The following is a 25,916-nucleotide window of genomic DNA, read 5'->3' as shown; positions in this document are numbered from 1 at the left end:
CTGCCAGGACTTGAAAACTAGAGCAAAGAAGAAAGTTTGAATAAGAAAATCAGAATAGGGGTAGACGATTCAGCCCTTTGAGCATGTTCTGCCATTTAATACAATTACAGCTGATCTCATACCAGCCTCAACTCCATTTGATCAGCCATCTTAAACACATTAAAAATCTGCCCATCTCCTCCTTCAATTTATTTGGTGTCCAAGTATCTACTATTGCATACACTTGAGTCATTTCCTCAGGACATAGGAGACAGATGAAATTTAATTGAAAGGTACCAATTTATGAGTGGCCTGTATTGAGTAGGTGGAAAGGGCCTATTTGTCTTAGCAGAGAGATTAGTGATTAAGGGGCAGAAGAATAAAGTGATTGGTAGAAAGATTAGGGAGGAAATGAAGGAACACTTTTCACCTGGAACTTACTGCCTGAAAGTCTAGTAGAGGGAAAAACCTGCAACTCACAAAAAAGCGTATCTGGTTTCCTGAAACTGCAGTTTAGTGGGTCAATTTCAGTTTATTTGTTCACACACACTTAAATTCAGTGACTAAATGTATTTGGGGATCATTCATGTAGCATCACTGGTTAGGCCATCAGTTTATTGCCCATCTCTAATTGTCCAGATGACTGTTTAGAGTCAACAAAATTGTGTGGATCTAGAGTCACTTATAGGCCAGATCAGGGAAGGATGGCAGTTATGTTCCCTAAAGGCTATCAGTGAGCAAAATTTTTTTTTCTCAACAATTGATAATGAATTCACAGTCATCATTGAACTCCATTCTAGATTTAATTCAAATTCCTATCATGGATTAATTCCTGGGTCTCTGGATTAATAGTCTAACGATAATACTACTAGGCAAGCATCTCTCCTGTGCAGGAATGTAACATTACATTGCCCATTTCATTTCTTGGCCAATGTAGACATGGTGGAGCAAAAGGCCTTTATCAGTGCTGTAAAAATTCTTGTGTCAATGATCCTAATTAAAGTTTGTCAACTAAACAGCGATAAGTGTTACCCACAACCTCTTGCTTTATATTTTTATATATTTCCATATTTCATGTTGCAAGTATACTTCACCACTGAGCTCAATTTAAAGTACTTCTTTAAAACTTGTTGTTGTTTGGTGAATAATTATGTGGAGAACTGTGTCTGCCCACACAACAAATTCAAAGCGTAAAATATTTTGGAATATTTTGATTATTAAGGTGCTATATAATACACTGTAAGGGGCAGTGGTCTGCTCTAATCCAAGCATAAAGAAATGAATAATTTAGCTCTACATAAGACCGACTGAGGTTTGAAATGCTTTTAAGAGTCTATTTTTCTAATGACTCATTCAAATTAATTATTTCAAATTTTAGCATGCAAGTGCTTCACACATTTGTTTTCAAAACACAAACAGCCCTGTTAAAACAATGAATAAAAGAACGGCATGCCAAAGTATTCATCATATAATAATTTAAGTAAATAAAAGAATTTCAAAATTGGAACCTATTCCAACATCTAATAGGCATAATTATCACATGAAAATGTGTTCAGTCTGTCAATGGCTGGCTTAATAGTGGAGTGATAGCCAATTGCTGCTTTGAGATAAATAGCGTAGAATAGATATGTTTTGTTTCAATAAATACAAGTGCACACCCTGAGTAAAGTTGTAAAGATTATCGCTGAACTGAGGAATTTAAACTGAGCATGAAGTAGCAGAACACAACTTAAGTGGTTAACAAGAATAATTTATTATATAGACTTATGTCACGGGTTTTTCTCCAATCTGCTTTTTCTTACACTTCATTAATGTGCTTGTATCTATATATATTTTAATTATTCAAAATATGATATACTATTGATTGACTGGAGAAAAATTGCTGCACTGCTGAATGACAAGTGTATTATCACATCGTTGATGTAAGGGTTACACTATTTTGACAAGTAGAAGTAGAATTACTACTGAGGGATATGTCATCCCACATGATTGAGTGACAAATTTGTGTTTCTTAAGTGAATAAACAAAATAATACTGTGTACCCTTCAAAAGATATTGCTTCCTTTTGAAACCTTGAGGGGTTTTTTTTGTTCCCTTCAGTGTTTTTCTCCAAATAAAGTTATTTGTTTTATAAATCTGACAAATATTTTTGTACTTGCAAAATTCTCTTGGCAGCCTTGATGTATGCAAATTAAGTTGTCCAAAAATATCACCTTTCTTTGATGCTGTTTGCGTCATGTAATATCCTACAGAGCAGGTATGTTACATATCAGTTTAAATTCTAGCTGGTCTTTGATGGATGAGAAAAGCATAAATCCGGAATGATGGAAGTTAACATCTGTATTTTACATATCATTGAAAGAATGTCTGGGATTCCTGTGAAGTGAATAACACAGCTGAATCTGATATGGCATTTTATGTAATGATACACTGACTGTTAACGGATGTGTGTAATACTGTCTTTTTTTTATCAGTGTAAAAGCCACTGTACAACAAATAATAGATTGTGCTGATAGGATTAAACATATAGCCACGTCACAGAAATTCAAGAGAAATTTGATTGGAATTATTGAGATCTTTTATACAGTTGTGCAGTCTAGTTACAATATTGTCAATAAAAGGGTAGAAATTCAAGTGTTTAACATACTGTTGACAATATCCAAAAGAACTATTTGAAATAATTCAATTTTACCTTATCAACCCATAACAAAAGGATATTTGATATGCAGTAATCAACATGATGTACACCAGTAGCAATAAGTGGCAAATCCAAATGCAAAGTCAATGATCAAATATTTTAAAAATTGCAACTGATAAACACTTTATTCCAATCAGAGTATTTCTTTTTGGTAGTTGATGATAGAAGGTCTCAGGAAGGGCTGAACAGGTTTGTACATGAAATGAACAGAGTTTAAAAATTCGGAAAATACAAAGGATTGAGTATCATTCACCTGAATTGAGAAGATTAAAAAAAAATAAGCAAGTTATTTATAGCTTACAGGGATTGAGTACCATGACATTCTTGTGTTCACAGACAATCTGCAATGATCCCACCCAAATCCAGCCCTAAGATGACAGTTATCATGGACATCAGTAACAAGGCATTAGTGATGTCAAATAATCAGACCAAGACAATACAGTGATCAAAAACAAAAGTGCACAGTAGGGCAGTAGAGTAGAGGCCTTCATATTTCATTTGCTTATACAAATAACTTAGCAAGTAGAGTATACAATAGAAATTAAAGAGCTTGCAACAGTAGACCTGGAGTGATGCCAACCAGGCAAAGCAGATGGTGGCTGTTCATCACCCTGACTACTATCGCAGAACTGGCTTCAGACCACTAACAGTGTGCATGCTAATTTGTAGATGTGCAATAACAATCACCCCACTTGAAATGAAGGAATCCATTTCAACGTTACATGATTCCATGTGTTGTAATATCACTGTTCTTACTGGGTGTCAGAGACGGTGTTCGAGTTAGGACTTGCAAGAACCTCAGAAGTTCTGCGCATGTTTCGTCAAGTGTAGCTTGTCTCAGCAAAAACATTTCCATTTTGGACTCTGTAATTCCAAAGAAAATCCTATTCCTGTTGAGATCATACTTCAGTTGCCAAAAATCGTTAAGATTTAGCTAGATGTCACAGTGCAGCCATTGATCTTCTGCTCTGGTTTTAAAAATGTACCATTCATAAATAACATGAGTAGAGGGCTCAAAGTGGATCTTCGCACACTTCAAATTTTACCCGGTGTAAGCTTTTCCGCACCTCTGTGAAATTTCCATTGTAATTGAGCTTGTAATAATGGTTTCCCAGCCCTGATAGCAGGGTTGCAACTCTTACGTGTTAACATTTTCTGTTTAGGTCTGTGGCTGTCTTATAATTTAGCTATTAAGAATGGAAAAACCCCCAACTCTGTCTCAAATCATGTTTCATCTTCATAGGAGCAGGGATTGAAAAATGCGCCGATGCAGAAACACCCAGTAATATCAAGTTGGTGACAAGAGTTTTAGCTATTACTTGCTGCTTCTTGGTTTTCTTTTGGCGATCAAAATTTACAACATTTCAGTGACACACTTCTGACACCATGCTCCATGCTTTAGTGGCATGTGCCTCATATTTTGATGCAGGTAATAACTACATCAAAGATCACTTAAAGATTATCATTGAACTGAGGAACTTAAACTGAGCCTAAAGTAACAGAACACAACTTAAGTGGTTAACAAAATAATTTATTATATAGAATTATGTCATAGGTTTTTCTCCAGTTGCTTTTTCTTACTCTTCATCAATGTGCTTGTATCTATGTATATTTTAATTATTCAAAGTATTATATTACTATTGATTGACTGGACAAGGTAGGCGACACTGCTGAATGATAAGTGTATTATCACATCGTTGATGTAAGGGTTACACTATTTTGACAAGTAGCAGTAGAATTACTACTGAGGAATATAACATCCCACACAATTGAGTGGCAAATTTGTATTTCTTAAGTCAATAAACAAAATAATAATTTTTTGTACCCTCCGAAAGCTATTGCTTCCTTTTGAAGCCATGAGGGTTTTTTTGTTCCCTTCAGTTTTCTTCTCTATATAAAGTTATTTGTTCTATAAGTCTGACAAATATTCTTGTACTTGCCACAAAATTCTGTTAGCAGCCTTTATATATACAAATTAAGCTGACCAAAAATATCACCTTTCTTTGTTGGTGCTGTTTGTGTCATCTAGTACTCTACAGAGCAGGTATGTTACATATTAGTTTAAATTTCAACTGGTCTTCGATGGATGAGAAAAGCATAAATCTGGAATGATGTAAGTTAACATCTGTATTTTACATATCATTGAAAGAACGTCGGAGATTCCTGTGATGCGAATGATAATACAGCTGAATGTAACAAGTTACAAGGTGTGTACAAGTGAATTTCTTCAACAGGTTAAGGACCTGATGTGGCCATCCAATTAGGGTCTTTGATCGGCTGAACAGTGACAGGCTATTCAACAACTCGCCCAGTTGTTAAAATTTCAGACAGGTCAGGAGCGGGCAGGTTCTGACAGGACAACCATCATTGGATTTTATGTGCCTCCCATACCTTCGAAGCCACTGGCAAGGGAGTGAAAAATTCAGCCCAAGATTTTTATCAGACACACACAAAAAAATCCAACAAGCCCAAGCTGCTTCTTTAAAGAATAACCTGATCACCTTTCCACAAACATGCCAAACCTTTTCTACCGTAAAAGTCTTAAGCATTTCAAGGGCCCTCTCTGTTACTTTGACTAAGGTCAGGTAAATCTTTGAACTTGAGGAAAACCATGATTCTTTATTTATCCTTTCCATATATTTGTTCAAAAGCCACTTGGGCATAATTGTAAAATTTTTAAAAATTGCTTTCAAAACTAAAAAGAAAAATGACATTTCCTTCTGTCATTTTAAAAATAGTTTTATGGATATTAACCAGCTAAATAGGGGGAGGTGACGGCCTAATGGTATTATTGATGAACTGTTAATCCAGAGACCCAGGTAACATTCTGGAGACCTGGGTTCAAATCCCACTGCAGCAAATGGTGGAATTTGAATGCAATAAATTTCTGGAATTACGAATCTAATGATGACCATGAATCCATTGTTGATTGTTGGGACTCACAAACATCCTTTAGGGAAGGAAACTGCCATCCTTACCTGGTCTGGCCCACATAATACTCCAGACCAACAGCAATGTGGTTGACTCTTAACTGGGGCAGTAAATGGCCATATCCTGTGAATGAATAAAGGAAAAAAAAAATTATAAGGAGATATTTCTTTGACAGGTTATCAGATAACATTTTCCAGGTTCTGTTAAAAGATGTCCATATTACAATAGTGTTCCATATTACAACAACAATCTATATTCAATTAAAGCAGACACATTGTGGAAATAATGCAAGGAGGAATAAAATCTTGCTGAACAATACCTACGAGGAATCATATCTGGGGGGTGGATCTTCAAATCTTCTAATTTGGTCATTCACGATTTAACTTACGGCACAATGTAAAAGTGAAGTATAAAGTCACCGTAGTCCTATCAGATTGTAGGGCTACTCTTTTATTGGAGGATTAACCAAAGGGTCACTTGCCATTTATATAAATGATTTAGGTATGAATATAAGATGTATGGTTAGTAAGTTTACAGATGACACTAAAATTGGTGGTGCAGTAGACAGCTAAGAAAGTCTTGTAAAAATACAACAAGACTTTTATCAGATGGGCCAATGGGCCAAGGAGTGGCAGATGGAGTTTAACCTAGATAAATGTGAGGTGCTACATTTTGATAGATCAGATCAGGGCAGGACTTGTATACTTAATGGTAAAGCCCTGAAAATGTTGCCGAACAAAGTGAACTTGTAGTGCAGGTTCATAGTTCCTTGAAAGTACAGTTGCAGGTAGACAGGGTAATGAAGAAGGTGTTTTTTACACTCACCGTCTTGGTCAGTGCATCAAGTATTGGAGTTTGGAGGTAATGTTGCAGCTGTACAGGGCATTGGTTAGGACATTGGTTTAGAATACTGTGTTCAATTCCAGTCTCCTTGCTTGAAACTTGAAAGGGTTCAGAAAAGATTTACAAGGATGTTGCCAAGATTGAAGAGTTTCAGTTATAAGGAGAGGGTGAATGGACTGGGACTCTTTTCCTGAGAGAGTTGGAAGTTGTAGGGCAATGTTAAAGAAGTTTATAAAATCATGAGGGGCATGGATAGGGTGAATATTCAAGGTCTTTTCCCCAGGGTACGGGAGCCCAAAACTTGAAGGCATATGTTAAAGGTGAGATGGGAGAGCTTGAAAAAAGACCTAAGGGATGACTTTTCACCCAGAGGATGGTGCATGAATGGAATTAGTTGCCAGAGGAAGTGATGGAGGTTGATACAATTACAACATTCAAAAGGTATCTTGATGGGTATATGAATAGACATAGTTTAGAGGGGTATGGGCCAAATGCTTTGCTTTTATGTTAACCTCACTAAAGAATCTGCTTAACATTTAAGTGGTACATTGTATAATAGCCTGTGGAAAAAAAGAGGATCTCTTCTACCATTGCTTCAGATATTTTCATCTAACAACAGCAATGCAGTGAGGGTGACAAGGAAAAAGAGCTGTGATCAATTGCTTTCCTCACATATGTCTGCATAATGGTGATGTGTAACACCCAAGAGAGCAACCAATACAGTATATACTGTATATCATTACTACTGCATAGGACATCTGTTCACATCTTTATCCTATTAAAGCTGACAAACACCTGAAACAGTACAGGAAAAAATAAAAAAGCTGCTGAGGTAGCATCTGTTACAGATCATAAGTGGATGATAAAACTTTGTAGCTTCCAATATGGAGTAAAATAACAAAGAATCTTTCATAAATCAAATGTTTAGTTGTGGAACAAAATAACTTCACACTTCTCTTGTGCTCCACACTTAGCTCGTAACTTCTCCAGTGAAGTAACAGAGAAGGCTAATGAAGGGAATGCACTGGATATTTTCTCTATGATCTTTCAGAAAGTACGTGGCAAAGTCAGTAAAAGATTTGTTCACAAATTGAAGCCTATGCAACAAGAAGTTCAGTGTCAGTTTAGATAAAATATTGGTTTAAAAGGAGATAACAGTGAATTGTGGTTGTTGTGCATATCTGTGCTAACTCATGCAGAGGACTGGTGACTGAAACAATGTGCATCCGTTTATTTGAAGAAACGAAGCTCTAGCAAAAAAATCTGAGTTCACACATTTGGTTTCAGCTGGCATCATCTATCATCTACGTGAGTATATCCATCTCATTCCTGTTAAATCCTAATAACAGATCGTTATCATCGGGGATTGGACAGGAATTTATACAACCTGACTCCAGGACAATACATTACCTCCTTGGTGCTTGGGTCAAGGTTGTCAAAGAGCAGTGTAGGACATTCTTCTGGGGAAGGCGCCATGTTGGTACCAGTGATCTAGGTAGAAATGAGGATGATGTCCTGAAAGTGGATTTTAGGAAACTCAGAACAAGATTGAAAAGCAAGACATCCAAAGTTGTAAACCCATGTCCCACATTTTAGTGAGAATACAGAAAGGAGAACTGAGCAATTGAACAAAAGTCTGGAAACCAGTGTGATAAGGCTTCAATTACTGGGCAAAGGGACCAGTTTTGGGTAGATGGGACCTACGCAGGAAGGATAATTTGCAATTTATAAGATCGGAACAAACATTCTCATATGTAGGATAACAAAGTGTGGAGCTGGATGAACACAGCAGGCCAAGCAGCAACTCAGGAGCACAAAAGCTGATGTTTCGGGCCTAGACCCTTCATCAGAGAGGGGGATGGGGAGAGGGAACTGGAATAAATAGGGAGAGAGGGGGAGGCGGACCGAAGATGCAGAGAAAACAAGATAGGTAGAGAGGAGAGTATAGGTGAGGAGGTAGGGAGGGGATAGGTCAGTCCAGGGAAGATGGACATGTCAAGGAGGCGGGCTTGGACTGACCTATCCCCTCCCTATCTCCTTACCTATACTCTCCTCTCTACCTATCTTGTTTTCTCTCCATCTTCGGTCCGCCTCCCCCTCGGTCCCTATTTATTCCAGTTCCCTCTCCCCATCCCCCTCTCTGATGAAGGGTCTAGGCCCGAAACGTCAGCTTTTGTGCTCCTGAGATGCTGCTTGGCCTGCTGTGTTCATCCAGCTCCATACTTTGTTATCTTGGATTCTCCAGCATCTGCAGTTCCCATTATCACTCACACACATTCTCATATGTAGGTTTCCTGTTGCTATTGCTGTTGCTGTTGGTCAGGGATTAAACTGGACTGTCAGGGAATGAAATCTAAACTGCAATTCAATGGAAGTAAAGGGAATAATAGAGCCATGAGCCAAAGTGGAAATGAGGCAAAACCATAGCAAACATCAATGATTATTTGAATGCACAAATTGATATAAATGCACATTTTAATTAGCATTAAAGAAATGTAGCTAAGGACAATCAAATTTGAGAAATGAATATCCAGTGATGTTCTGTATTTTAGGGGAGAGAGGAATCAAGGATAAAGTTGTGGGATAGCACACCTGGTAAGAGACGAGATCAGAACATTTGTAAAATAATATCTGAGATTGAAGGACCAAGATGTAGAATCAGTTTGGGTAGAGCTGAGAAACAGCAAAGTGGAGGAAATATTGATGGGAGTTGTTTCCAAGCCACAGACAGTACAATCAATTTTAGGTTTGGCATAAATCAGTTACATGAGTAATGTGATTATAAAGGATGACTTAAATTCACATATAGTCTACATTAACAAAGTCAGTACTAACGCTGTAGAGGATGAGTTCCTACATTTTGAATAACATGGTTTTTGAAACGATATGTTAAGAAGCCAAGTAGCGATTGAGCTATTTTGGATTGGATGTTGTATAATGAGAAGGAGTTGATTAAAAACACCGCTACCATGGAGATTTTGGAATTAGAAGACATAATATGATTGAATTTTGCATGAAGTTTGAATGTAAGATCATAAGATGTTGGAGTAAAGCAGGCCATTCAGCCTATCAAGACTGCTTTGCTGTTCAGTTAGACTGAGGTTGATCTTATGAGTCTCTTCTTCCACTTTCTTGCTTTAACCCTGTAATCCTTGATTTGTTCACTTGTTAGGTTCGTTTTCGGAGACCCTCACGGACTTGGTGCAATGACAAGACACTGACCAGTTTAGAAAAACACAAATCCTTTATTACAAAGCAAGTACAAGCCATGGAGGATCACTGTACTCAACCCGGCATAGAATGTAGGGTCTTGTAAGCGATTCTCCCTGAGCAGCGGACAGTTCCTGCTTTTTATTCCTTATCAAGTTCTTAATACATAAAACAATTTTACATCTCACATTGGCGTGATACATGAAACAATCACTACATCAGACAATGACATGATACAAAAACAATTACTACAACGAAAACATAAAGAGAGCTGGATACAGTATTGATCACTCGTGAAGTGGCTGCTAACGGCAGGAGGCGATTTCAAGTTGCTGAAGTGACAGAATGTAATTTCAAGCTGCCGAAGTGACTGGCTTGAACAAAAGTCAGTGCGCTAACCCCTTTAGCAGAAACAGAAGTTACATTCTTTGCAGGATCTCAGAAGTCTCACACCATTGCAAACGCTGCCCACCTAATCTTATTTGAGACAGTTTCCATATACCCCTGTGCAGGAAGATAAAGACTTACAAAGTTTTACACCTAATTATATTCAGGCAGAAAGCTTAAGGCTGTGTCTTTCTACCTATGTGTAGGAAGATACGGATTTACAAAGTTCTACACCTAATTCTGTTCAGGCAGTAAGTTTTAAGGCAGTGTCTGCATACCTCTGTGTAAGCAGATAAAGAGTATTAATTTATCGAGAATATAGAAATCAATGGGATGTTATCCCAATAACATCTCACACTGATTAAAAATGTGTCTGCCTTAGCCTTAAATGTACTTCATGACCCAATTTCCTCAGCCCTCTGTGATGAAGAGTTCCATAGATTCATGACCATCAGAGAGAAGAATGTGACATTCATTCTGAAACTTGAGGGTCTTAGATCTAAATAAAGGAAACTGAGGGCAATTGTTTGGGGTGGATTAGGAAATGCAGTTAAAGATTTGACATTAAATAGGCAGCCACTACTAATTAAGAAAATGCTACTCGGCCAACAACTTATATAAATTCTGACAAAGCACAAACTTCCAAAGGAAAAGGTGAGTCAACTGAGATTAATGAAAGAAGTTAAAGACTGCAGTAGATCAAAGGAAGTGGTTGAAATGAAAGCCAGAAGAGGATTAAACCTGGAAATTAGTAGAAATTTAGAGTCAGCAAAGAATCAAGGAACCGATAAGATAGGGGATTAGGGATACATGGTAATAAGGAATGTAAAGGCAGCCTGCAAGAGTTTCTATTAATATGCAGAAGGAGAAAGGTTACAAAGATTGCAGGGAGGGACAGTAGAATTTATAGTAGAGAACAGGAAAATGACAAGGAAACCAAACAGTTATTTTGCGTGTATATTCATGGAATAAAATACAAAAGAAAATTGAAATGCTAAATAACCAAAGGACTTGTGTAGCGGAAAATCTAAACAAAGGTTAGAGTTTGTAAAGAGGTAATAAATGATAAGTAAACAGTATTGAGGGTTGAGAAATCTTCTCGTCCAGATGAGTTTCATCTCAAAGCATTTGAAAAAAGGTACATATAGAAGTAGTGAATACTTTACTGATAGTCTTTTGTGCTTCTATAGATTATGGAAAGGTTCCAGCTGCCTGGATGGTAGGAAATGGAACACCACCATTTTAGAAAGGAGGAAGGGAGAGAATGGAGAACCATGGACCTCTGAGCTTCATGTTCATGATTAGGAAAATGTTAGAATCTGTACCAAAGGCTCTGAAAACTGAATATTTAGATACTATTAGTAAAATTGGTCAGTGTCAGCATGGATGTGTGAAAGGAAAATCATCTTTCACAAAGATAATGGGAACTGCAGATGCTGGAGAATCCGAGATAACAAAGTGTGGAGCTGGATGAACACAGCAGGCTAAGCAGCATCTTAGGAACACAAAAGCTGATATTTCGGGCCTAGACCCTTCATCAGAAAAGCCCAGAAGGAGGACGGTAACTTCTTCAGGTTAGGCATCCCTGGAAGAGGTTTCGCAGTGAGATTAAAAGTGTATCAGAGATAATAGGAACTGCAGATGCTGGAGAATCCGAGATAATAAAGTGTGAAGCTGGATGAACACAGCAGGCCAAGCAGCATCTTAGGACCACAAAAGCTGACATTTCGGGCCTAGATCCTTCATCAGAAAGGTACTTTTCTAGGCCTGAAATGTCAGCTTTTGTTCTCCAAAGATGATGCTTGGCCTGCTGTGATCATCCAGCGCCACACTTTGTTATCTCATGTTTGACAAGGTCGTTTAAGATTTTGGAAGATATTACTTATAACATTAATACCACCATAGTGGGATGGATATCCAACAATCACAAGTCGAAATACAGAAGGGAGTTAGAGGGTTTTGATAAAGTGGTGCAATGAAAACAACCTCTCCTCAACGTCGACAAACTAAAGAACCGATCATTGACTTCGGAAAGAAAGGATAAGAACACACCCCCATCTACAATGAATGGAACTGAGGTCGGAGAGCGTCAAGTTCCTCAGAGTGATGATAACTGACAACCTATCCTGGCATGTAAGTATGACAGCCAAGAAGGCACAACAATGCCACTTTGTCCTCAGGCTGCTCAAGAAATTTGGCGTCATTTGATAAGATCTCTCGTCAACTTTTACAGGTGCAACATTGAAAGCATACTGTCTGGGTGCATACTGGCCTGGTGTGGCAACTGCTCTGCCCAGGACTATAAGAAACTACAGAAATTGGTCTGCACGGCTCAGTCCATCACAGGAGCCAGCCTTCCATCCATGGACTCCATTTACATGGCATGCTGCTGTAGAAAGGCAGCCAACATCATCAAAGATCCATCGCACCCCGGTAATGATCTCCAACAACCTCTTCCATCAGGCAGAAGTTACAGATGTCTGAACAACATGCACGAGCAGGTTCAGGAACAGCTTCCTCCTGGACATTTTCAGACTGATGAATGGATTCTCTAGCCTTAAATAATGCTGAGCTTGCTAATTTAGATCCTGCCTAGAGCACGCCCTGTGCATTGTAACCTGTATGCCTCTAAGTCATTTTTATCTATACATCCTTTCTCACTATGAATCAGTCTGTACTGCTCATGAACAAAACTTTTCACTGTACTCCGGTGCACATGACAATAAAGCAATCAATCAATCAACAAAAAGGAAAGTCAATGGATATAGTATATTTGGATTTTAAGAAAGAGGCTTTTGACGAGACCCTCCACAGGAGAAAAGTTAGACCACATTGTATTAAGGGGAATATACTATTGTGAATTGAGAAATTTGTTCATAGAAAGAGGTGTTTATGATCAAATGGATTATTTTCGGCTTGGAAAGCTATATTTAGTGGAGTACTACAGATGGAATTTCACAGGAATAAGTGTGAAGTTTTCTCATTAGGAAAAATAAAACAGAAAGACTTAATATTTGTTAAATGGTGAGAGGTTGAGAAGAGCAGTGATGGAAAAAGATCTGGATGTTATTGTCCGTGAGTCACTAAAAGCTACCATGTAGGTGGAAGAAGTAATTAGAAAGGCAAATTTTGTGTTGACATTTGCTTGAAAGGGATTTTGTGCGAAAGTTAAGATGTCTTGCTGTATTTATATACAGCCTTGGTGAAACTGCTCCTAGAATATCGTGTATAGTTTTGGATTCCTTATCAAAAGAAGGATGTACTTGTGATAAGGTAAATGCAATGTCTGTATTCTCTCTAGTTTTATAGAATGATCTCATTTGAACTTGTAAAATCCTTCTAGGTCATGACAAGCTGGATGCAGATAGTTTGTTTACCCTGGTTTATAACCAGGAGATATAATCTCAGGATAAGGGGTCTGTTATTTAAGATGGAGGTAAGGAATTTCTTCTTTTAGAGAGTGGGGAATTCTTGGATTTTTTTATCCTACAGAACTGTGAACTCCAATCATTGAGAATGTTCAAGACAGAAATCAACAAGTTTCTTGAGACCAGTAGCTTTCAGGGATATCATGATAGGAATTTGGGTTGATACAGAAACCCAAACATTTCACTGAATATTGGGCTGAACAGTTGACTTCTATTCCTTACATTCCTGTGCTCCTAGGTATAAATTGTGGCAGCCAGTAAGGATGATATTGATCAACTGCAACAGAGCATAGAAAGGCTGGCCAATGAATAGACAAAAGACAGATGGAATTTATATCAAGAAGAGTGAGATGATTTTGGCAGAAAGGATAAGGAGGCAATGGTAAAATTCAGCATGTTTATGTGCATTGATTTTTGAAGGAGACAGCACATGCCAAAAGAGTAGTTAGCAAAGCATATGGGACCCTAGACTTCCTAAGTAAAGGTTATTGAGCACAAAAATCATGAACATATGCTAAGCATTTATAAACCTACAGTTTGTCCCCAGTAAGAGTGTTGCAACCAGTTCTGGAATCATGTGAATAAGCTTGACAGGGTGTGGAGGGGATTTACCAGAGATGACGGACTCTGGTGACATTGTTAGTTTTGAGAAGCTGGGTTGTTCTTCTCAAAGCAAAGTCATGAGAAAATTTTATCGAGATGTACAAAATTAGCAGAGTTTTGCAGAAGTTACTCGAGAAAAGTTGATCCCATTAATTGTATAAGGAGTAGGGGATAAAAGTTTATGGTTTTGAGAAAACAATATAGGGCCATGTGAGGAAATTATTTCGCACAAAATGTGGTGAAGACCTCCTACCTGCTGCCAATGAGGCTGGTCGAAGTCGAGATGATTAGTAATTCGAAAGGAAATAGAATAGGCCTGGAACAAAATCATCTTCCAGCTCTCTGAGGAAATAGAGTGGATGACTGGAACATTAATATTCTCGACACAAATAATCTGAGCATATGAATTAGAAGCAGGGAGAGGGCACTAAGCCCATTGTGTCTTCGCCACTATACAAGAAGATCACAGTTTACTTGATTACATTTCCACCTAACTTTGATAATCTTTCATCGCTTTTCTTATCAAGAGTCTATCCACATGTGTCTTAAAAGTATTTAAAGACTCTATTTCCTCAAAGCTGCAAAGATTCACAAAACTCAGTGAGAGAACAAATCTCCTCAACTCTGTCTTCAGTGGGCCACACCATTTTTTTAAACAGCAACTTCTAGACTATTCCTTGAGTGGGAAATTTCATTCCACATCCGACCTATCAAGACACCTCAGGAGCTTAAAAGCTTCAATCAAACTACCTCTTCATGTTCCAAGTTCAAGTGGGTACAAGCTTAACTTGACCAGCTACTGTGCTTAAGGCCATCTGGACATTTCAGGTATTAGTCTGGTAAACCTTCTTTGAACTGCTGTCATCACATTTATGTTCTTCTTCAAGTAATGAGACTAATACAGTGCACAGCACTGCAAATGTGGCCTCATAAATGTCCTGTCTTACTGAAGCGTACTCTCCCTGCTTTTATATTCAATTGTCCTCACAGTGAACAGTGACATTCTGTTACTAGTATTTTTTCTAAACATTTTTCTGTGCATCATACTAATCTTTTATGATTCACGGACAAGGACACTTAGATCCCCCTGCATCTCGGAACTTTGCAATCCTCCAACATTTAGGTAAAATGCTCCTTTTATTTTATTGCTTCCAATATGGACAAATTCACATTTTCACAAAACATACCATATTTGCGTGATCTTTGTCCAGCCACATTATAGCCTCCTTACGTCTTCTTTACAATTTATTTTTCTAACGACTAATGTGTCATCAGAGACTTTGGCAGCAACAAATTTAGTGCCTTCCTCTAAGTCATTTATATAAACTGCATGAAGTTGTTTCTCAGCATTGACCCCTGTGGCATAACCGCTCATTACATTTTACAAACTTTTAAAATATCTATTTAATGCTGAATCTTTGTTTCGTGTGAGCTAGCAAACATCTATCCATGCCAGTATTATACCATTCAAATGATGAGCTTTTACTTTTCACAGTAATATTTGTTGTAGCATCATATTAAATACCTTCTGGAACTGTAAAAACAATATATCCTGATTTTAATGTAACATGATTTTGCTTTCACAAAGCTATGTTGATTTTGCCCAAGTATAAGCATCTGTTAAGAGTCTTGCTATAGTATCTGTAATAATAATTTTGTACATCTTCCCTGTGACAGAAATTAAGCTAACCAGTTCAGAGATTCCTGATTTTCTCTCTTGCCTTTTTGCATAAGGTGTAATGTTCTCTATTTTCTAATCTAATGTTAATATCCCAGTAGATAATGTTGGAAAAATAAACCTGACACAACAGCCATCTCACTTCTTTCAAGACCCTAGAATGAAGGAACTTGTCAGCCTGCAATTTCCACAATTTAATCAGTGCTATTTTGTAGTGATTGTAGTTGGAGTGAAATGCTCTCTCTGTTACATTTCCAGATTTGCAGCTATCTCTGGGATATTATGACTGTCTTCTACTGTGAAAATTGAAACAAAACACCTGCACATTCCCCATCTCCTTAATCCAAGCAGAACTTGCCCTGACAACCCAGTCATGTTTTTTATGAGAATTAACTTTAAAAAACCTAGAACTGACATGCTCATAAATTATGTCAATTATCAATACTACCCATGATCATTTTGTCAAAAAATATAGAGTCTCTCCGCTCAACCACTCCCTAGCGCACATAGACGAATACAGATGGTTTACAAATATCACACACGCACACACAAACACATGCACGCACGCACACACACACACACACACACACACACACACACACACCAATCAAAAACAGATGACTGACATTTTCTTTTTGCAACTTACTTTTTGAATTAAATTGTGCATAACGCTGGAATATAAATGTAAGTGATTTGTGCTCAGCAAGTGAGGTGTAATTTTCACATAGAGCATGGTGACCTCATTCTCCCCTCCCCCAATTAAAGCACTCATTGATGCATTCCAGCACTGCTGCTAAGACTTTCTGGCAATGCAAAACCTGGCATAAACACAAACTGGACTTGAAAAGGCATTGAGAAATCACAGTGTACAAAAAGAAAAGCTCTGTTGCCAATGATAAAATCTACCATTCTTCATTTCTTTCATTAAGAAAAATCTCTATTTTATTTTTATTTTCAACTTGCATAGAGAATGTTGAAAAGACTCCTATTACTAAATCTCCACAGAAAATTTGGAACTCAGGATCACAATTCAGATTTTATATGCCAAATTTTAATGTGAAGCCAGAGAGAGTGATGACAAAAGAGATCGACAAATCTGAGATGATTGAGGGCGGTGCCAATCTGAAGAGCACAGCCTCATTAAGCCGTTGTTGAGCTGCCTCCCAACAGGCACCTGGCCAAAACAGCAGCCCAATCAGAGATATGGAGGAAACGTCAGTCACAGGAGGCTCTAGTCAGCATCCTCGGGGATGGTTCCAAGTCAGCATTCGCCGTAAGCTGTGTTGAGGAAGCTGAGGAAACAGCAGCGATCGACATGGCTGCTGAGAGGTTTGAGGTTGGTAGGACTGAAAGAGTGAGGAAGCTAAAGATTGAGAGCTGTGCAAACCTAAGGCTTCCTTGATGGGGCTGTGATGAGCACAAACACCATTTGTGGCCTTCAAGGAGCACTTAAAAGAAATAATTTCTTGGGTAGCATGCAATTCCCATCTTAAAGCAGTTGGCAAGGATCTCAAAAATCAGGCTGTTTCCTAAATTGGTTAACTTTAGTAATGTAACAAAAAAAAGGAAACAGTCCAATGAATTAACATCCAGTGGGTCCACTCTCAAGCATTGGCAGTTATGGAAGGTGCCACCAACAGTGCTTTAAAGCAGCTGTTGCTCAGTTGTGTTTTGCAAGGGCCAGTAACCTCCTAATCTTATGATTGCCTTGACATCGAGGCAACATTTGACTAAGTACAGCAGTAATCAGCCTGAGTAAAATCGGAGTCAGTGGGGATTTGGGGAAAACACCTTGCTTTTAGGAGTAATACCTGCCACGCAGAATTATATAAAGATCTTAGGAACTGCCCGATGCTGGAGAATCTGAGACAACACGGTGTGAAGCTGGATGAACACAGCAGGACAAGCAGCATCAGAGGAGCAGGAAAGGTTGACGTTTCGGGTCAGGAGCCTTCTTCAGAAATGCAGAAATTTCTGAAGAAGTGTCCCGATCCGAAACATCAAACTTCCCTGGTCCTCTGATGCTGCTTGGCCTGCTGTGTTCATCCAGCTTCACACCGCGTTAACACAGAATTATATATTGGCTTTTGGAGGTTATTTATCTCATTCTCAGAATGCGACAACAGGAACTCCTCAGGTAACGTCTGAGGGTCAACCACCTTCAGCTACTTGCTTAATGACCTTCTTTTCAACATGAGTTCAGAAGTGGGGAAGTTCACTGATGATTACATAATGTTTAGCATGATATATAATGCCTTAGATACCAAAGCAATCCGTGTCCGTATGCAGCAAGACCTGATCTTGTTCAGAATATTCATACTTGGATCAATAAAGTGGAAAGCAGCATTTTATCACGCAAGTGCCAGACACGGACTATTCCCAAGAATAGGAAATCTCACCATCTTCCTTTTTAATTCACTGATAATACCTTCATTAATACCCTACTATCAATATCCTGGGGGTTGTTATTGACAAGAAACTGAATTAGCTCAGCTTTATAATGCTACATCTACAAGAGCAGGTCAGATGCTGGGAATTCTGCAGTCAGTAACTTACCCCGGCATTCTAAGCCCAGAGTATGATGCAATACTCTCCACTTACAGCTCCAACAACACTCAAAAAGTTCAACACCAACCAGAGCAAAGCAGCCCACTTAATTGGGATCTACCGCCTTCAATATTGACTCCTTCCACCACTGATGTATAATGGGAGTGGTATACCATGTACAAAATGTACTTTAGCATCTTACCAAGGGTACTTCAATGTCAACTTCTAAAGCCACAACTCCTCCCACCGGTAAGGACAAGGACAGCAGATGCTTGGGAATGCAACCATAGAGAAGCTCTCCTCGAAATGACATACTGTCCTGACTTGGAGATATATCATCCTTTGTTTATTGTCACTGGGTCAAAATCCTGGAATTTACTTACTCACAGCTGTACAAACTGCAGTGCTTCAAGCAGGGAGCTCATTGTTGCTTCCTCAAGACCATTTAGTGTCGAGAAATAAATGTAGGTCTAGCCAATAATGGCCAAATCCTAAGAATGAATTGTTCTAATCTAGTAGACCCAGTTGTCATCACAGTTGATGTTCACACCAGATTAGTCAGTTCCCTGATTGATCATAAATTTTCTGTTTATTTTGTTCTCACTGAAATGATCTTTTATTAAAACATAAGAGCACAGTGTCTTAGTTTTAAGAGTGAAATAAAAAAAGTGTGACAACTAAAATAAGGACAGACAAGAAAAAAGAACACTTATTGCCTTACAACTCAAGATTCAAGGAATTTTAAACACACAGTGGAAATCACCCAAACACTGTTTGTAGATTGAACAGAAACAACAGCTTTGTAGCTGAATCAATACACCATGGTATGGTTCACAAACATTACTAGAATGCTAATAACATCTAGTGATATATTTCTAGCAAGACATAGTTTTGCTCATTTCCAAGCTTCTGCTCTCTTTACACCCATCAAAGTAGTAAAACAATTAAGATTTCAACTCATCTGCTGAAACTGTAAATAACTCATAATAAATATTCTTTTTCTTATTATACTAGTTGGCTCGCTTCCTTCCAGTGTTTTCTTCCAACAAAAAAAAAATTTAAAAAACTTATCTTCACTCCTTTTAGACTGACTGTCTCCTAATCCTCCAGTCTGGGATTCGTAATAATTTATTAATCCAAAACTGTTTCATTGCTTTATATTTTTTTACATAGGAGTGCTGTTTGGCACATATTACTCCATCAAAAGATTTCTCAGTACTCTGGAGGTTGATCTTTGCATCTCTCTCAAATGATTTCCCAACACAGACTGAAAAATAAAATTCAGAATCTGGAACAGAATTCACCGGAGAAACTTGGCATGCCCTGCAGCATTTGTAAAGAGAAAGAACAATGATGAAGGGTCTAGGCCCGAAACGTCAGCTTTTGTGCTCCTGAGATGCTGCTTGGCCTGCTGTGTTCATCCAGCCTCACATTTTATTATCATCGAACAATTAATGCTTCAGGTCTAGTCACCCTTCTTCAGAACTGATTGTACCAAACAAAAACAGTTGGTATGTATGCTGAAGGCAAGGATGGGGGCGAAGGGGGGTGGGAGGGAGTTGAGGGAGAAACAAAGATGGGTAGGGTTGGAGCTCAGAGAGAGAAGACAGCAGTTGGCTATTACCCATTCCTTTGTCTGCTCAACCGTTGTTCTGTCTGTGGGCTCCATCTCAACCTATCTTTTATTCCTCTCCCACACCATCTTCAGCATATAAACCAATCTGTTCATTGTTACAATCAGCTCTGAAGAAGGGTCACTGGATCTAGTTAGTTGACTGCTTTCTGTCCATAGCTCCTGCTGGTCTGTTGAGTTTTGACAGCAATTTTTTATTTGTTGTTTTGCTTTTTGATTTCCAACACCCACAGTTCTTTGGGATTTTGTTTTGTTCAGAATCTGTAATGTTCTTCCACTAAGCCTTCTGGGAGCTTCTCAAGGAACACTAGGTAAATTCCTTTCACTTGGAGTTATGGGTATTATAGATTTTTAAAGCTAATTGTTAACTGCAAACATACCCTTATGTTTAAGTTAGAACTCCAAAAGCCCAAACCTGTAATAAATGCTATTGAAATGTTAGCCCGTCCCACCCACACCTGCAAACTGAGACTTTGTGTGAAATTATTTCTTATCTTTACCCTGGCTTGAGTTGTTAGGGTATGGCCCTCGACTTAGAGTTCTGTTGGTAAAATAACTTTTTCTCCATATACCCTAACAGCACCCCATTATAATATGAAACCTTTGCTCAAATGTTCTCACAATCTTTTAAAATCCAAATGATACGCATCTTAATCTCTGCTTTAGAGTACAAGTACCACTCTGTTGCCAAGTATATGTTGCACTCCATCTGAGGTGAGTGGTACCTAGGACTGAAAATAATGCTCCAGTTATGATCTATAGTTTCATAGAACTATATAACTTTGCATTACAATTCTCCAGATATAAAACTCATTTGATTAATTATGGCCAATGACAATTTAATGCTTACATGGACCCCGAAATATTTTAGAAGATCACTATTTCTAGCTTTTCCGTTTTTTGGAAGACAAAACAATGGTGTAGTGATGGCATGACTAGATTAGTCATCTAGAGACTCAGACTAATAATCTAAGGATGTGAGTTCAAATCCTGCTATGGTAGAGGGTGGAATTTGAATTAAATTAATAAACCTTGAATTGAAAATGTGTCTCAGTAATGGTGTCTATGAATGTAGCATTGATTGTGATAAAATTTCATTAATGTTCTTTTAAGGAAGGAAATTTAGTATCTATAGGTGACTTGAGACTCATTGTAATGCGGTTGATTCTTATCCGAAATGCTGTCTGAAGTGGCCAAGCACGTCATCCAGTTCAAGGGCAATTCGGGGTGGGTAACAAATGCTAATCTTCCCAGTGATATTCATACCAAGTGAAAGAAAGCACTTGTCTTTTACTATTCTTGGGGACCTATGCCACATACTTTTGAGAATTCCACTAGGTAGCAATGATTTACAGTTACCCTCCATATGGTAACTGTACAAGGCAATAGTCCTTGTTGAATCAAGTGACTGCTGACTCCCAGATTGCATTTCATGTGACCATGTACGTGGAGCAGAAACTGCTTAACAAAAACAGTGCATTTGCAATACAAATATGCCTGAGAACATGATCCTGTTCATTATAATATAACTTCCCATTAAAGATTTTATGATTACATTAAATCAAAAGACATTTTGTACTTTAAACACTGTAAATTTAAGTGAACTTATTTTTTTTTCCCTCTCTCTTACAGATACTGCTACTGTGAAATGTTGATGAACTTCAATTCAACAAAAATGCTGACCTGGATTCTTGTTCTAAGTACAGTTTTAGTTTCAATAAATTCCCAGAAGGCAGATCCTTCTGATAAAGAAGTGTGTGAGAATCTTTGCTCCTGTGAAGAGAGAGATGGTTTGCTGCACATAAATTGTCAAAGCAGAGACATTACTGAAATATCCCAAATAAAGCCACCCCAAACATGTACCTATAATCTTAACCTACAGGAAAACTTCGTGACCAGATTATATCGTGATGGCTTTCTCAACTTTAAGAACGCTTTATCATTACATCTGGGCAAAAATAATCTGCAAGACTTGGAAGCTGGGATTTTCACTGGCCTTAGTTCTTTGAAGCGCTTACATATAAATGGCAATTATTTGGAAGTGCTACGAGAGGGCACATTTCGAGGATTGGAATATTTGGAATTCCTTCAGGCGGACAATAATTTAATCCACATTATTGAGCCTGGCGCATTCAGCAAACTGCACCGGTTAAAAGTGCTAATCCTGAACGACAATGCAATCTCTTTTCTGCCCACCAACATCTTCCGCTTTGTGCCTCTGACCCATCTGGACCTTCGTGGAAATCAGTTAGATTCACTTCCTTATGTTGGTCTGCTGGAGCACATTGGCAGAATAATGGAACTTCAGCTGGAAGATAATCCATGGAAATGCGACTGTGATTTATTGCCACTCAGATCGTGGCTGGAAAACATGCCTCCCCAGTCTAATATTGGCAATGTTGTTTGTATGCACCCACTTCGACTGAAAGGCAAGGTTTTAATTAAAACATCCATCACTGAGATTTGCCCAATGGGGTCTGGTACTGACTTTGAAGAGCCCATAAATTCAATCCATTTGGTGGTGACTCCAGCTGCTGATAACACTCACATCAACATTCACAATGCAAATAAGTCAGTTATTAAAGAACCTGAAAAGGATCCATTTATTCCACTGCCTGATGGACAGGATGATGGTAAAATTCCTGTATCAAAGCCTGGATCACACCCAAAATCACCCTGCACAACAACTTGTCATTGCAGCACACAGCCAAATGTTGGACAAATAATGAAATGTCAAGGAAGAAACATTAAGAGTTTAATGGACCTTGTGCCTAGTCCCCCAAATCCAATAAAACTTTATCTGACTGATAACATTATCCAGTCTGTGACAAAATATGATCTTCTGGAATATGGCAGCTTGGATTTACTACATTTAGGCAACAACCGAATAACACTAATCGAGGATGGTGCTTTTGCCAACCTCACCAATCTCCACAAGATATATTTGAATGGGAATGGTATTGTGAGATTAACAAAAGAAATGTTCATTGGGCTCCAGTGCCTCCAGTACTTGTATCTGGAACACAATACAATTAAAGAGATATTACCAGGGACGTTCAGTGTTCTACCACAGCTCAAGGTCTTATATTTGAATAATAACCTCCTTCATAGTTTTCCTCCATATATATTTTCTGGTGTTCCACTTTTACGGCTCAATCTTAAACATAACCATTTTATGCATCTTCCTGTCAGCAATGTGATTGATCAACTCGAGTTTCTAGTTCAAATTGACCTAGAAGATAATCCATGGGATTGTACTTGTGACTTGGTAAGCTTGAAGCAATGGATGGAAAAACTCAGTAAAAATGTAACTGTGAGTGAGATCATGTGTGAATCTCCTGAGAAGTTCGCCAAGAAAGATTTGAAAATGTTAAATAATGAATTGATATGTCCTGGATTAATAAATGACCTGGTTGCGCCAACACAGTCAAATGATATCAACCTAGTTACAGTAGCCACAAGTACAGCCTCCAGCCTTTTGAATTCTATCATGGACACAGTGCCACTTTCTGTTTTGATCCTTAGCATGTTGGCGGTATTCATTTTGATTGTGTTTAGTGCAGCTGGAATAGTGGTTCTTGTGCTCCATCGTCGGAGGAGATCAAAAAAGAAACAAAAAACTACTCCAGTGCAGGACTGCAGTCCATTGCATGTTCAGTATAGTGTATATGGACACAAGAGGACGCACCATACAGAAGAAAGACCAGATGGAAATGTATACGAGCAGCATACAATTAATTCAATTGGTCCAGTGTGCAGAAGCCGTCCTTACAACATAAGAGATGTAGAGCTAGAAAATGAAAACAAGGATGGAATTGAACCCAAAATGATATACAGGAGTCACATGATGAGAGAAAAGAATTCTATGCTCACAGGTTCCAAATTCGGTGTAATGGAGCAGACCCCAGAATTTATACCCCTCTGTGATCCTGGTTCAATGTATAGAAATATGCTTGAGAAAGAAAGGGAGCTTCAACAAATTGGAATCACTGAATATTTGAAGAAAAATATCCCACCTCTACAATCAGAACTCGATGTTCGTTATCCATCAAGACATGAAGAGCTGAAACTGATGGAAGCAATCATGTACTCGAGACCTAAAAAGGTTGTGGTGGAAGAGACAAAAAATGAGTATTTTGAGCTGAAAGCAAAACTACAGGCTGAGCCTGACTACCTAGAGGTACTAGAACAACAGACAGCATTAAACCAGCCATGATTTCTGGAAGGACATTAACATTTTTATCATGGTTGTTACATTGTGATAAATGAGCTCATTTGCTATTCTCAGACATTAGTGCCTTTACAGATGGTTCTTTTTTTTTCTACACAAAATACAGCAGTAATCCTTATTAATCTCAGGGATCGATAGACAAACCATTGGGAACAGCCATTGAGAATGCAGATGCCTGTGCAGTAACTGTCAGCAGTGTTTGTTTCACAGTATGCAGAGACTGTGTGCAATCGTAAGCACAAAGCTTTATTAAGCGACAGGACGATCATTTTGTAGTTGTAAAGACAATCCTATTAATATAGACTAAAAATGTTATCATGTGAGCCAATGGTGGTTAAAAGAGGTAACCTGAAGGTGTGATTACTGCTTGTATGCGCATTTAATGGGAGCCTTATTTTCAAGGCTACTGATTTGCAGTTTTCGTGAAAAAAGTGGACATGAAATCATGGAACTGGATTCCCAAAACAACAGTAATAATTGCATGTAACAAAAAAAATTGACTTATTCATTCAATGTAAATGAGCAACTTTGCTTAATTTCATTTTATTTAATGTATATTCTAACAGTCTTCTGTTACAATTTCATTGATATTGGGGTATGTTTCATGACTTCTGACAATCCAATCTTCTGATGCTGCTGGATTTTAATTTACGTTCTAATCTATAGTTTGTACTTGAAAACCTGCGAGTCTGTAATATCTACTGTATGAAGCAGACACAGAGCTGGCTGCACACTGTATTTAGACTGTATCATTTTCCTCTTTGTGAAGTTTCTCTTCCATCATTTATATCATTGGGCATTCACAGGTCCTCCAAGCCTGGGACTCCATTGACTTTTTTTTATTTTGAGAGAAATTTAAAGAAAATAAGTTGTTCTTTTCATTTGCAAATCTTCTAACCACTCAAAGGTTAAAAGCTGACACATATAGGGTCAAAATAAGAAGCACACAAAGACCAAAATGCTGAAGGATGCAATTTGTTTCAAATACTATATTGAACTCTGCAAGATATTTTTTAAGTTACAAAAATGTAAGATTCTGTAAGCTATTTATTCTGTACAGTTTTGCAAAAAAATCAGGGGTGCCTTTCTTGTAAAAAAAATGCGCACTGAACTTCTAGTTGAAATAAAGTCAGGATAAAAATAATTATCTCTGATAAAATAAGCCGTTCCTTTATCATGTCTTTCCATTCTGCCTCACAGCTGCTATGAAGCTAACTTATTCCTGCTGCCCATGTCAGCTTGCTCTATACTAGAAATTCCCCCAGCACTGCAACCATTCACGTCTCACCAACCATCTTTACTACTGCCAGTAGTATTTCATGGGCAATTTTGGTACAGTTACAATGACTGTAATGGGAGGAGCTCAATGGTAACATTCAATGTTTTTATCCTATAGTCCTGACCATTTTCACTGTCCACAGTTTATCATAGTGGGTTGCCCACACCAAGCCTTTAACTTTATGCACATCATTACTTGTTTGGCTTACTTAAGCCATTCACACAGCTTTAATCGGCTTTTGCATTGAAATTAATTGCAGAAAGGTGTGGAATTGTTATAAATGCACCATAGTAAGCATCTTATCTGGCTGCTTCACAGCTGGGTGTGCTAACTGCTTTGCCAAAGACTGCAAGAATTACAGGGAATTGTGAATGCAGCCAGGTCCATCACAAAAACCAGCCTTCCTTCCATCAACTCCGTTGACACCTCCTGCTACCTCAGGAAAGCAGCCAACATAATCAAAGATCCC

At 38.2% G+C, this 25,916-nt stretch overlaps 1 protein-coding gene across 3 annotated transcripts in view; it reads left to right on the top strand.

Annotated features, from left to right (window-relative positions):
* Positions 1–25,416, top strand: part of slitrk6 (SLIT and NTRK-like family, member 6) — a 32,961-nt gene extending 7,545 nt beyond the window's left edge. For 2 of the 3 annotated variants that reach the window (XM_048532630.2, XM_048532632.2), the window contains exon 2: positions 21,570–25,416. In XM_048532630.2, the coding sequence (XP_048388587.1) occupies positions 21,586–24,153 (2,568 nt within the window). In that variant the 5' untranslated portion in view covers positions 21,570–21,585 and the 3' untranslated portion in view covers positions 24,154–25,416. Of the gene's footprint in view, positions 1–11,853; positions 12,182–12,281; positions 12,482–21,569 lie in introns of those variants that run through there. The other variant, XM_048532633.2, reaches the window with a different exon arrangement.
* Positions 25,417–25,916: the final 500 nt, after the last annotated feature.

The sequence above is a fragment of the Stegostoma tigrinum genome, chromosome 6 (assembly GCF_030684315.1).
Source record: "Stegostoma tigrinum isolate sSteTig4 chromosome 6, sSteTig4.hap1, whole genome shotgun sequence".
NCBI classification, from domain to species: Eukaryota; Metazoa; Chordata; class Chondrichthyes; order Orectolobiformes; family Stegostomatidae; genus Stegostoma; species Stegostoma tigrinum.
This window is presented reverse-complemented; position numbering and strand designations above follow the sequence as displayed.